At 48.0% G+C, this 13,070-nt stretch overlaps 4 protein-coding genes across 4 annotated transcripts; 2 read left to right on the top strand and 2 right to left on the bottom strand.

Moving 5' to 3' along the window:
• Positions 1-555: 555 nt before the first annotated feature.
• N7537_010390 (uncharacterized protein) lies at positions 556-1,725 on the bottom strand (the record flags this gene model as incomplete). The annotated part of the gene is made up of 4 exons (XM_056901444.1): positions 556-660; positions 707-900; positions 966-1,065; positions 1,150-1,725. 4 exons carry the CDS (start codon positions 1,723-1,725, stop codon positions 556-558), a joined length of 975 nt encoding a protein of 324 aa, XP_056750112.1.
• A 1,193-nt stretch (positions 1,726-2,918) lies between these two features.
• On the top strand, positions 2,919-5,081 carry N7537_010389 (uncharacterized protein; the record flags this gene model as incomplete). The annotated part of the gene is made up of 3 exons (XM_056901443.1): positions 2,919-3,548; positions 3,598-4,196; positions 4,286-5,081. 3 exons carry the CDS (start codon positions 2,919-2,921, stop codon positions 5,079-5,081), a joined length of 2,025 nt encoding a protein of 674 aa, XP_056750111.1.
• Positions 5,082-8,770: 3,689 nt separating this feature from the next.
• N7537_010388 (flavin-containing monooxygenase) lies at positions 8,771-10,696 on the top strand (the record flags this gene model as incomplete). The annotated part of the gene is made up of 9 exons (XM_056901442.1): positions 8,771-8,930; positions 8,979-9,386; positions 9,438-9,502; positions 9,562-9,784; positions 9,834-9,880; positions 9,930-10,064; positions 10,119-10,324; positions 10,379-10,526; positions 10,586-10,696. The coding sequence occupies 9 exons, from the start codon at positions 8,771-8,773 to the stop codon at positions 10,694-10,696; spliced, it is 1,503 nt and encodes a 500-aa protein (XP_056750110.1).
• A 648-nt stretch (positions 10,697-11,344) lies between these two features.
• Positions 11,345-11,830, bottom strand: N7537_010387 (uncharacterized protein; the record flags this gene model as incomplete). Its single annotated transcript, XM_056901441.1, has 2 exons — positions 11,345-11,731; positions 11,777-11,830. The coding sequence occupies 2 exons, from the start codon at positions 11,828-11,830 to the stop codon at positions 11,345-11,347; spliced, it is 441 nt and encodes a 146-aa protein (XP_056750109.1).
• Between the last annotated feature and the right edge of the window lie 1,240 nt (positions 11,831-13,070).

The raw sequence follows: 13,070 nt of genomic DNA, 5'->3' as shown, positions 1-13,070 counted from the left end.
GTCTCTTTGCCAATACCCTGGACAGCTCGATGCCATGGTCAGCTCACTGTGCTAATGGGCATATGGTACCTAGGGATACTTGCAGTCGAAGAAACCAACTGGACTCTATAATCCAGCTACCTGTTTCTTAATCTTTATGCCAGGGTCAATACCAATCTGAAGGTTTCACCTGTTTAGTTTAGTTTCTGCTTTTGGTCTGCATTCACAAAAATAACAGCTGTATAGATCAATAAAGTAGTGGAGAATTCTAGCATTATTTAAAGTCTAATCTCCCAAGCTGCAAACATGCGCATTTATTTTATGAGCGGACTTTCTATTTCCAGTCTGATACAAAAGCAGCCACTGGATAGATAGATGGTCTGCTTTAAATTAAAGTAAAATACCCTTCATAAACCAGGCAGCTTTGCCTTCACTATCTCGATTATAAGACACTCAGCTACTTCCATGTGCACCAGAGGTACTACCAGTGAGCATGTATATGAAGTTGACAGTCTATGAACCCCCCTCCTATAACATCACCTTGCTCATATGGGAAGAGATGGTTCGAGTTCCGATTCAAATACGCGTCGGAAAGGTGATATCGTAATGCGATGTCTTGCTTACAATATTCACCATGAGCTTTAGATCTGCCTCGCCTTTCAAAGTAGCAAAAAATCCGTCCTGATTGTTCAGCTTTGAGCTTCATTCGTAGGGCCATCCGACTTACCAACATCAATTCATTTAACCCAACCGTATTCAGCCTGTGTGGTAGATCTAGGGCCTCTGCGCTCCATGCAAAGCCAGGATGAAATTTCTCGTTCTTTTTCATCAATCTTTTGACCATCTCCGACAAGGCAGTCAGCTTCAGCGTAGCTGCATTCATATCCTCGGGGTCGATCTGACAACTACGTTCCACACCAGCTGGTAATAAAGCAAGGCATTAGGGCCACAATGACTATAGCCGCTCATTCGGTGGACGGACTTACCGATCCTGACTCCACCAGATCCCGTAAACAAAACTTCGTCGTTGGTGAGTGTGGCAAGTGCTCTATCGCAATCGCGGAGATACCTGATCCCAGTGAGAATCTACAGAGCTTCAGTATTTGTCTCGGAATGGAACTGTATCTCCCATGGGCGCCAGCAACGGGTAAAGGGGGTAACTAGACGTACCGGCCATACAATCGAGGCTATTTCAGTCTCGTTAAGGACGTACTTGGATCCCAGGACCTGGGAAAAAGAGCATTCCACCGATTCCCACACCAAGAACGTGTGATCTTCATGTTGGTAATGGCGCAGGAACTGTGGGAAACTGCGGTAAGAGAGGTCGTTGACGATCTTCACCAAAGACCGTATCGAGGCTGGCTCCGCTTTGAGCGGTTGGATGTGAACCAACTCCATCTTGTCTTCTCTATTCTGGGCCAGTAACATCCCCTTTCGGGGAAAGTTCTCAATGCCTTTGACATATACTGCCCACGGATCTCCAATTAGTGGCTCAAGATTGGATGTTGGTACTTCTGAAGCCCGCTTTCGCTTCCTCCTCAATGGCTCCAATGGCTTCAATGACTTCAAGGGCTTGTTCAAAGGTTTTACCATTGGCTTGGATTTGGAGACAGTGATCGGGGCGGTCGCTTCTGTGCTACGATCCACAGACGATACGATGGACATGCCGTCATTCCCGGCAGCGTCTGCTATGTTGGGAAAGAATACTGTTTCCGGCCGAGTGACCTGCGAGCGATCGGGATCCATTGTAGAGACCTTTGCAGACTGGTTTGGGTAGCTTGGGCAATGTGGGCCGCGGAGGCTATAGCGGGAATTTATCTATCCCCAGACCCGGACGCAACATTGGCGTTTAAATAACAAGATCAACATCCTGATTTGTGGCGACCTGGATATCAACGTCCATGAGTACCGAGATATCTGCGTGAAAGAAGCGTTATACAGCTGTTTGTTCTGGAGGGAAGGGAAACATGTGCCGCTCTACCATTATGCACATTCTAAGACTTGAGGGTCCGTCCTTCCACCACCGGGAAGGTGCTACAGCTCCGCTGGTGTAAGTGTTGGTGATAACGAAAAATCATTTTCCATCGGTAGGGTTCTTTCTTGGCTAGCTTTTCATTGTTCATTTTTTGTGGCCCGGTCACATTTAGAAAGTTAATGCACATCGTGGAAGGGTGGCAGAAAAAGCTGGCTTTAATTCATACTTTTGTCTTGTTATTTTCCAATCGCTGGAAACATTTAACAACATTGGCGCCCTTTGAGTATTTGCAATTTCCGTCGAGCTTGTCGATTGACTGGCTTGGGCAATATCAACAAATATTGATCATACACTGAAATCGGCCATGCAATCGAGACAGCCTAGACGTGTCGGCTGAATCATGAAGACAAGGAACGTCCGAGGTTATTCCGCGTTGTAATCCTTGGCCGCCAATTGATAGTGTTCAATGGGGAGACGTCGAGACTAATTTAGTCATTGTTCATTCTTTCCCTATTGTTAGAAGTGATTAATATTTAATAATTGATACGTCCAAATTGCAGTTGCCAGTTGCTGTCGGCCATTCCTGTGGGCACTTCAGGACTGAAGTGTCCAAAACGCAGACAGTCTATCCCCGCAAATCACGGAAACATTTAGAAGGCTGCAGTGCAGTGGTCAAAAATCCAATGTAAGTTTTAAGGACTCGGTAAACTTCCACATTCCGAAGTTCGTTCTCAATACGTCTAGTTCACGGAAAGCTAATAAAGTGGTGGGACTGGGCTGGAACTGTTTAATTCGATTTGCGGCGTGTAAACATGAAGCTGGACGGGTAAATGAGCGCTGCCCATAGCAATCGTCCTGTCTACAGCAGTCGATACGCGATTCCACCGTATTCTCATTTGACATAAAACTGCGTATGTTCTTACCATTTGGTGTTCATTTCCCTCTATCCTTCAGTTTGTGCAGAATGACACCGTGGCATATTATTTCGACTCTCCTGCCCTCACTTGTGTTTCGTCTGGTGCTGGAGAGGAGAGTCATGTTGGCTCTGGGTGAAAACTTTTTTCTGATTGCTTTCACGCAGTTTGCAGAGCGCTCTTGGGTAACAGTTCTAATTGTTGCCGCAATCTTTGTCACATTCGCTTTCTTGCAAACTCAATTAGAGTATCGTGATTCGGTGCAGGACATACATTCGAACGCAGCCCAACGTGGCTGCCCTGCGCATATCACTCGTCACGAAAACGAAGATTCAAACTACTGCATACCCCGACAAGCTCCGATTCCGAAGAGCAATGGCGAGCCCCGGACCGCGAAGTCTTTTCACGGTAGGGTCACGATGTTTCCGTGCGATCTTCGTCACCTGCGCCGGTCCGGCTTCAAAGACGACTATCACCATTCGTATCTTTACGTTGGGTATCCAGTCGGCCTGCGTGCCAGCTATAGCCCCTTGGTCGCAGTGGAGGAGCCACCTTTTCGACCTCGGTCCTTGCTGCCGATCAAAAAAGCATGGTTCAGTATCAGACCCGAGGATCACGCCTTCAACGGTGACGCAAACCTGTCGATGGCTCAAAAGTTAGAAGAGTTTCTCTTATCTGAGGTTGGTTACAGTCATCAGCTGATGCCGGTCATGGGCTAATTCTTGGCAGGGAGAGGATCCTGCTGAGTGGCCGTATGCGTACATTTTAGCACCCCCTAGTGTTACATGGCAACTGAATAACCCGCTCTCGTTCTGGTACCTGTACAACAACAGAAAGGAGCTCACTGCAATGATTGTACAGCTTCAGACGTCATATGGCGAGCGCAGGATGTGGCTCACGCGGAATTGCCGAACTGACGCGCCCGGGAATGGCCCCTACTGTTTTCAAGGAAAATTCGACAAGGATCTACAGGTCTCGCCCTTCACCCCCCTCACAGCGAGCTATGTCATTGATTCGTCTGATCCGTGCGCAGCTCCGCTGGACAAGCTCAAGCTCATGGTCACATTGAAAAGAGGAAGAGAAACGGTCATAAATGCTGTCGTCAACACTACCGGGCCGCCCCTTGACGCTGCCACTGCGAGTCTTGGCTCTTCTATGCTCTTCCTCATGAAGTGGTGGTGGGTCCCCATGTGCAGCGTGGTGGTATTCCGGATTCTCTCTAAAGCTGCGAGGATTTACCTGACGCATAATGAGAAAGAGCTTAACATTCAGACAAGAGCAGAGCCTATTACAACAGCTATTGCGAAGTCTGCGCGACTTTCCGAGAGGTAAGCTTTGATCCTCGTTTGCCTCATTTGCCTCATTTGCCTCATTTGTCTCACTTTTGGAATGGACATAATGATTGACCGCTTTGAAGGTCGTTAGAAACATACTTTTCCAGGATCCTATCCTCTTTGGTCCGCGGTCAGTCTCGTATAAAGAGTGTGAAGTATATCACCTCAGGCGAGCACTGCGCGAGAACGCGTATCATACACTCGTATCAACAACATTCTCGCGAGAAAGGTCCACACTGTCCCGACGAAGAGGCAAAGAAGGAAGGGCTCGGACAGGTTGTCTTTAAAGTCAACACTCCAACCTTCTACGCCCGATTCTTTCATTATAAGTCCCCGTTTGCAGCCATGCAGAGTGAACTGCTTGATGATGAACGGAGCCGTACAGTGTGGTCGTCACATCCGCAGGAATTTGCCGCTCTGTTTCCGTGTGATATGGCGGGTGTCTGGTGTGATCCTCTAGATTGGCGTTGGAGGATAATATCTATGCTGCGGACTGCTCCCCCGAAGACCAATTTTCCGCGTCGAACCCCGTACGAACCATGCAGAGGGACATCTTTGACCGACACCTTAGTTATGCAACAATGCTCCAGTGACCAATTCCGCGATTATAGGCGAGCTTTAATCCGATTGTTCTTGGGGCACTGGATAGGGGGTTTTCCGCTAGGTTTCATTAAGGAGGGAGATTTTGAACTGATTGGGTTGAGCCGTGATGCTATCCTCGTTATCTATGAAGCATTCCTCAAAGTTGGTCTTGTCTCGTTAGGTCTCTACCTTGCTGGAAGCAGCACGACCGAAGTGGCCAATCCTACTGGTCTGCTTTCTGAAATCCTAAGCTTGGCAGGGTTAAACATTTGGGCATGCTTGCGATCTATACTTTGATCGCCACCAGGAGCATTCAAATGGTTTCTCAATGACGTGGGATCTGTTTTTGGCACTTTCATTCTTTGCAGAATTGGCTGTCTCATCAAAGCATCTTTTCCGGCCAAGTGGGCTGGGAATCCAATTAGGAAACGAATGTGGAGGGGTGGGGCAGCCCATGACCTGTGCCACTGAGTTGTATAGTTCAATAAAAGCGTTGTGAAAATTTCCAGGAAATGCTGCTACCTCGGAACGGAGCACGAGAGTTTGGTCTGTTTCGGTGCGCACACTTGAAGCAAGGGAGGGGCACGGGGTTGTGCCGTGCGCTCCTAGAACATAGCTTTCCGAATTGAACTTGTATCCTAGGAACAAGGATACCCAGGTAGATGTCAACCAGGTCGCTGATCAAAGGTTGTGCCTTTCTTGCCAGTTGGCGTAGTGGTACCAATATCCGTTGCATATGAGGATTTTTGAGATCTAGATTCCTGGGAGTAGCAGGCACTTCATCACCCCAAAATGATTATTCTCCCTAGGAACAATCTCGGGCTCCGTCTCCTAGGAATGAGGCCATTCGACCTTTTTCTTTGAGTCCTAGGAAACTCAGTGCTTCCCCGAATGTTCCCGGGAGACCTTTTCCTACATTCGCATTCCTAGGAGTCTTTATTTATGCTTTGTATTGCTCCCAGGAGTCCCAGCCCGTGTTTTTTTTATTTTTATTTTTTTTTGTAAACTGATGCCTTGGATTTCATTCATTCTTTCCTCCGTATGTCAATATATGCATTCCTAGGAGACTACATTTATGCTTCAAATTTGCTTCCAGGAACCTAACGGGTTGGTAAGAATAGAACCAACCAATTTGCCTAACCCCCTAGGCGCGATTATTATATAGCAGGTCCGGGTGGCGGAGCCGGCTGAAGGAGCCCTGAGTTTACGGAGCCAAGCAGTGTGTGGGAAATCGGCTGAGCCCAGACTCATACTGAGTCACTCCTGGGGACGGTGGCCTTCCCTACAGACCATAATATACAAGCACGACAATCGGAGGGGTGGCGGATGGCTATCGGAGGTGGCCCTCTGAACTGCTTGGCGAAGGAGTGACGTGATCTGAAGTGAGTTACCGCCGTTGGCCTTTATGTGGATAATTATTATTCGGTCATTGAAAATAGCAGGTGGACGCTTATAAAATGCAGGGGGGCAATGTTTGTAGCATGGAGAGGCAATTCAATTGTTTAATTGTATACTTTGGCTTTAATGTAATCGACGTTTAATATCGAAGCACCAGTTGGAATTGGTTATATGTTGAAGATCGAACCATGAAGACGAATCTGAAATGTCACAGATACTGTCAAAGAAGTCTCTTAATACGAAGAAGCCCCTTGATATGGGAGTCAGATATTTCTGCCTACGATTGGATTACTGCCCCTTCAACTACAACCCCATTACCCAAATGCTTGCTCTCGTCCGCCTTTTGGGAATCCTTCTTCGGCCATAATATGGCAACCCTACTTTCTGATCAGTCCAAATTGTCTTTCATTGGAGCGATAAGCAACCCTCGACTTCATCCGCAATGTATTTGGGTCAGTGGAGCTGGGCAAGTCTGCCCCAATGACGTTTCGATGGACAGTCGCAATCTCGCTAGCAGCGAGATATTTGCCCTAAAGGGTAATGTCTCTAGACCCACTCGAGAGAACATATCAAGAATCGCCCGATTACTATTGTGTGAGGATTGCAGGGGTTACGAAACGCGGTATCCAGAAATCGTTCGACGGCTCAGCGAGAAGTCGCAAATATCACGTCGCAAATATCACGCCCATTGTTTTATCATGGCACCCGACTGTGCCACCATCTAGGAAGGGAAAAATCTCCCAGTCAATCGCGGCATGCCGCGCCCAAAAGCCGAGTACCATTCATCTGCTCCTCTAGCCAGCCTTACACGGAGATCTCGGAGCCTCCAAACCAGCGGTAGCTAGAAGGGAAAGGATGGGCCTGGATTGAGGGATCTTGCCAAAAGCTCAGTGCTGTAGATCAAAAATATAATATTCGTATTCGGGCCAAATAACAGGGACATTTACTAGAACTAGTGGAAGGTTAATTTTTGATTGAGTTGGACTTCGACAGCCAGCCAGTCTAATTCGATCCTTCTGTCGATGTACAATATACTATAACGCTAAATGCGGCAGTATTCCCATATACAGTTCCATATCTGTTCGCGTCGACCGAAATGAGCACATCGCCCCTTCGTCTGGAATTAAAGCACCAGGCGTTTTGTAAAATCCGAAGCAATTCTAGCCTCTTCTATACCCCCGGTTAGGGAGGCTAGAGGGAGTACCTGATCTTATGCTGCTCTCAGTCTCGGTCCTGAACATTTTCCATGGAGCTAAACTTACATTCGGTGCCAGTGTATAAGATTCCCTCCTGCTTTCCTTTTGAAGAAATGTGTCACCATCGAAGGCAGAAGGCAACAACGACCTCTTCGGTGATCTAGGCTTGGATATGTTCTCTTTCAACGGCTGGGAAGGCGGATGCCCTTCCAGCGCCATTTGTATTTGTAACCTAAGAGTGAGCCTTTGCGCACGGCATAAGCACTTCTGATTTGCCATGTTCGGGTTGATGAGGTGAGTTTCTTGTGAGTGAAGATTTTAGACAATGAAAAGATGAACAGAAGAACTGCTCTGAGAGATATGCCCATCTTATATCTTGTGAAAACTCAGACAGCATCATGGGAGATGATGATGCAAATGTAAGCTATGAATAGGTATCTAAAGAGGCAGTGTAGGCACATCTCAGCAACCAATTATCTTCACCTGTTCCAATCTTCTTCATTGGCGGTAGCCATGCGAGGATGAGCGAGTATTCCACACCACAATTGACGTTCCCAGGAACGAAGCCTGCAGTCTCTCCTTGGCGAAAGCTGCTGGCTTAGGAAATCGGTCAACAATAAGGTACCCTTTTTGTCCGGGGCAAGAAGGGCAATGGCTCCCGTGATGTAGCACAGTAGAATGTCGAGGCGCCGGTGCTTTTGCGTGGGTCTGGCATAAAACAAACCGACGTTTGACTTTGGTGCAAGCCCACTCCAAACCACATGATAAACAGCCACGGTGGCCGGTCAGACACCAGGAGAGACTCGTAAATGGTACAGAATAGCGAGAGGAATGTTCTCTGCAAGGGCAAATGCCATGCTCTTCTCCAGCCTGGGGTGCGAAGGTGGCGGATAATGGAAGAGCACTGCTCGGAGGTGCCGCCATCTGCAGAGGGGACGAGTCTGGAATAACTGCCGTCAGACGGACTGGAGGAATTCCAGAAGTTGAACACGAACTGAGTGTGGTTTTGAAATGTTTTTTCGCCCCACTAAGGTGCGGACTAAGCTACTGTTTATCAATGTGGAGCTACCATGATCCGTCACCGGAGCTTAGAAGTAACAGGATGCTGAAAAAATGACCGCGGTAATTCCCAAGGAAGAATTAAACAGTCCAACTGACCGCCATTTGCTGGGTTTTTATCCTGTTGTCCCACAGCGCCATTATGTGTCTGGTTATTTGCTGGAATCTGTTACGTTTGATCTCTCTGGTTGTCCTCCACGCTTGAGCCGACCTCATCGATAGGGATAGATCGTTCGGGTATTTATAATGTAATGATCGTTGGTTCGCTCTTACGACTGCGTACAGTATTTTCATAGTATCTACGAGATTTATTTCTCACACCACAGGTCGGCTATGGAAAAACAAAAGAGAATTTACAGCGACGTCGCGATCATCGGAGCAGGCCTGTCAGGTATCGATATGGCATGTCAGCTCCAACGGCAATTACGCGTCAGCGACTATGTGATTTACGACCGCGCTCAAGAATTAGGCGGAGCCTGGGCAGCCAACAAATGTGATGTTTCCTCGCCCTTTCAAAATGATACTGGCTGACAAACCGCAGACCCCGGATGCAGTGTTGATATACCCGGCGCTTTGTATTCGTTGTCATGGTTCCCGAACCCGGAGTTTACCAGTCTTTTCCCATCTCAGAAAGAGATATTATCCTACATCCAACGCGTCGCTCGCGCTAACCATGTCAATGAACATGTGAGGTTTCAGACTGAGTGGAAAGGTGCCCGGTGGGTAGAAGCCTCTGGTACATGGCTTGTGCATCTCTGCGACTTGAATACGAAAGAGGAATTTTTCCACGAGGCTAAAGTGCTGATCTCCGCTGTCGGGGGCTATACGAACCCCAAGCTCCCTGATCTGTCTGGGTTGGATAGCTTTGAAGGTCCCGTGGTGCATACTGCCAAATGGAGGGACGAGTACGACCTTCGAGGCCTCAACGTGGCCGTCGTGGGTAACGGATGTTTGTTCATACCATCTGACTTGCTTGGTAGTGGTGTTAACAGACTTATAGGTTCCGGTTCACAGGTAGTTCCTGCTGTGATTAATGATGTCAACCGGCTGACACAGTTTATTCAAGTAAGTGTTTGCTTCTAGCGAGGTGGTTCGATGAATGCTGACTCTGTCACTGGGAGTAGAGCCCGCAATACTATGTCCCGATGCCCATGGGCAATTACCGGTTTGGAAAAGCGCTACGCGTTTGTTTCTCTTGCATTCCACTGACCTTGTTGCTTATCCGCTGGCTGGTCTTTTGGATCCTTGACACATCACTTGGGCAATTCTACAACAACTCCAAGGGGGACAGATTGAGGGTAAAGAGAGCTCTTTGTAGTCGGAAGTACATTGAGGAGAACGCTCCGGGTAAGTACGCAGAAGCTGTCGCCTCTCAATGCTGACTGAACCCTTTTAGAGCGATACTGGCCTTTGCTCACACCTGGCTATGACCTTGGATGCAGAGTAAGCGCGTGTTTGAATTCTGTCGGGCCGCTATTAACACTGTGTACAGCGAAGGATATTGGACAATGACTATATCCGATCGCTTCGCAACCCTAGAATGAAGCTGGTCAAGGACTCAATTACACAAGTCGACTCCAAGAGTGTGATCACAGGCTCCGGCGAAAAATACCCGGTTGACTTTATCGTGGGCTGCACCTGAATCGATGCTTTCGTAACAAAGGCTGACCACATATTGTAGATTCTCGCGACCGGGTTCGAGTTCTCGCAGTGGAAGGCCGATTCAGTCATAGGCCGAGGAGGAAAAACGCTGAAACAGCATTGGGAGGATCATGGTGGCATCGGCGCTTACAAGACCGTGGCGATGAACGAGTTCCCCAACATGTTCTATTTACTAGGCCCGAATTCGGGCAGTGGACACACATCGGTCCTTTTCGCGATCGAATGGTGAGCACTGTTCTCTAGCAATGTGTGGGGCTTGTGTGTTAATTTTCATTGCAGCTCGGTCAATCTCGTTATTAGGATCGCACGTCCTGTTCTTCAGCGACAGGCATCGATTGTTGAGGTGTGCAAAGGGGCTGAGATTGCGTGGTGCGACACCATACAGACTGCTCTCAGCAAAACAGTGTTGACGGGCAGCTGTTCCAACGTACGTTGTTTGCTGAACACCTTGATGAACAACAAGCCTGATAATGATCTCCAATACAGCAATATACCGACCCCAAAACCGGATGGAATTTCTTTTCCTATCCTTTCAGCTCATTGAATTTCTGGATAGGCACGCGGTTTCCTACAATGAAACACTGGGAGTATCGGTAGTCGTTACAGTTAGCCACCTGGGACCAGACGCTTAGTGCACAATATCAGCGGGTTTGGATCTGAGCGCACCTTTCTTTTCTTGTGCTACATACACTATGGTTTGGGTTGGATCTCTTTTAGCCCTACCCGAGACCAACAACCCTCACATTTCGCCAACCTGAACAAAATAAGCCGATAAGATATGATGCCGCCAAGCAGTTGTTAGCGCGTTGTATAATGTTCATCTTTACCCCCTGTAGACGGATACCGATGTATTTCAAGTTGGTCTAAATTCCAAGGTGCTTCATCAGGCGCGCGCTTCCAAATACATTTGAACTGGCGAGGTGAATAGGGAAATAATGATGAAGAGACGCAAGTTCCAACCCCAGGGAAATAGCTATCGATCTCGTGTGTCCACTAATGCTGCGTGGCTTGGGTGGAGTTTAAGAGGGGAGGGGGAGACCAGTGGACAAAATGGCTGCCATGAATCACTCCGACTCCCCTTGACCTTGGATCGTGCCAAACCAAAATTTACCCACTTCGTTGTGGTCCACCAGTCCTAGCTATCTTTACGCAGGTGATGTTGGTTCGGGGCAAAAATGTGATGTAGCTTATTGATGCTATATGGTTCGATTGTAGAGCGCATTTTCGAGACCCCAGGAAGCTGGATCAGATTGCACCTCGCCCACTGCTCAGCTCTGCCGGTGCGGAGGCACGGCTGCCGGTGAGATCTCCACCCTCATGGTCGCACTTTGGAGGCTCCCCTGGCCCCTCCGCCTCCAGCCGCTTCACCACCAAATCAAACATCAAATCAAATGAACGGGCGTCCTCATGCCCATGCTTGATCCCATGCTCTTTGAATAGGTAGTCCATCATAGAACCCATTCGCCGATTAACCTCGTAAAGAAGTTCGGTCAGTCGGACTATTTCCTCCAACTCGCTCCTGGATTGGTTGAGCGATTCCCGTATGGTGACTATCTCCTGTTCGGCTCTCGCCTGGCGGCGTTCTGCCTGGAGGGTGCGCGTATTGAGTGCGCCAATAATCCGAAGAACTTCCTGGGTACTGGTTAGCGGCATCCCGGTGAAGGGCGAAAAGCTTACCGAGGCATCCATGTCTGCATATATGGCCTTGGCGAAGAAGGAATATGGGACCATTTACTGTCTTGGCTATGCGCAGAGATAACAGAGGTCTTGAAGCAAAGTACGGCCTTTAGGATTTCAATGGCTATACTTATAAGAAGCTAGCTATGTATCTCTTCTCCGATATCTGCGAAGATGACTGGTCGTAATCCGTGGGCCGTGTGGCTGTGGGATATGTTCATGATGGCATTTGGTGAGAAGCGTATAATCTCAGAGTGCTATGTTTAACTTGGGGGACACAGAGAGTGCGGTTAACATGGTAGAGAATATCAGCCATCAGTATTAATAACTTGTAGTTTTGATGTAAACTCATGAGAGGGAAGGAAAGTTCAGTTGAAAGGGCAGCAGCAACAGCACGTTGAAATTAGCACCGGCATCTGGGTCAACGCCACAAATACACCACAACTTCCTTGCAGTTGGGCAACCGCGCGAATGACACTACCGCCTTCCACAATTTTCTTTATTGGTTGATGGCCCTTATGCAAAGCTAGAAACAAGAAGCTGCCCTGATGTTTCTGAGCTATAAGTGCCCGGTTCCTCCCTCCCAACGATCGCTGTCGACCCTACCTTGAATTTGAGATTGCTCTTTGACTATCAACCTCCACATCCTGCGTCCACAAAATACTGCTAGCACACATTCCTGTATCATGGCTGGACCATTTTCGAGGGTCGCAAAATGGTTTGGGCTGGAGGTAGTACATGTGATCGTTGTCCGTCGGTCACGTCACGGGGATCTACGCCTTATCCAGTCTACATTTCCTCCAGACCATCCTACGGTACATAGGTCTCCCTCTAGGTTTAGAAATATGTGCTAAGTTGTGTCAGGATATTACCCTAACCCTTGAGGAGGAAGACGCGAGCTTGTTGAAAGAAGATATTTAATGATAGCTGGCTAGCTAGAAAGTACTAGCAAATCAGCAGGCGCTGCCTATCACTGCGGAGCAATGGAGTAATGTACATATGGGACCATGGGATTGCATTCTCTCAATCGAGCTATCAGTACCTTCTGAATTCTAGCATCCCGTAATACGTGATATCGCCAGCCTTGTAATCGGCAGTTGGAGAAGGTGGCATCAAACCTGTCAAATGTATGTCTTACCAAAGAGCTGAACTCAATGGATAAATGACCGTTGGAAGTTTGATGAGTATAACTCATAATCTTCTGTATTGAATCAAGTATATGGTAGGGTTAAATTGAAGTCGATTATTTGGTCAAAACGCCGCGCCCCTCCCCTCACCACCAAACCCGCTATAG

The sequence above is a fragment of the Penicillium hordei genome (assembly GCF_028827395.1).
Source record: "Penicillium hordei strain IBT 12815 chromosome Unknown utg000005l_segment0_segment0, whole genome shotgun sequence".
NCBI lineage: Eukaryota > Fungi > Ascomycota > Eurotiomycetes > Eurotiales > Aspergillaceae > Penicillium > Penicillium hordei.
Note: the sequence above shows the minus strand (reverse complement) of the source record. Positions and strands in the feature narration are given on the sequence as shown.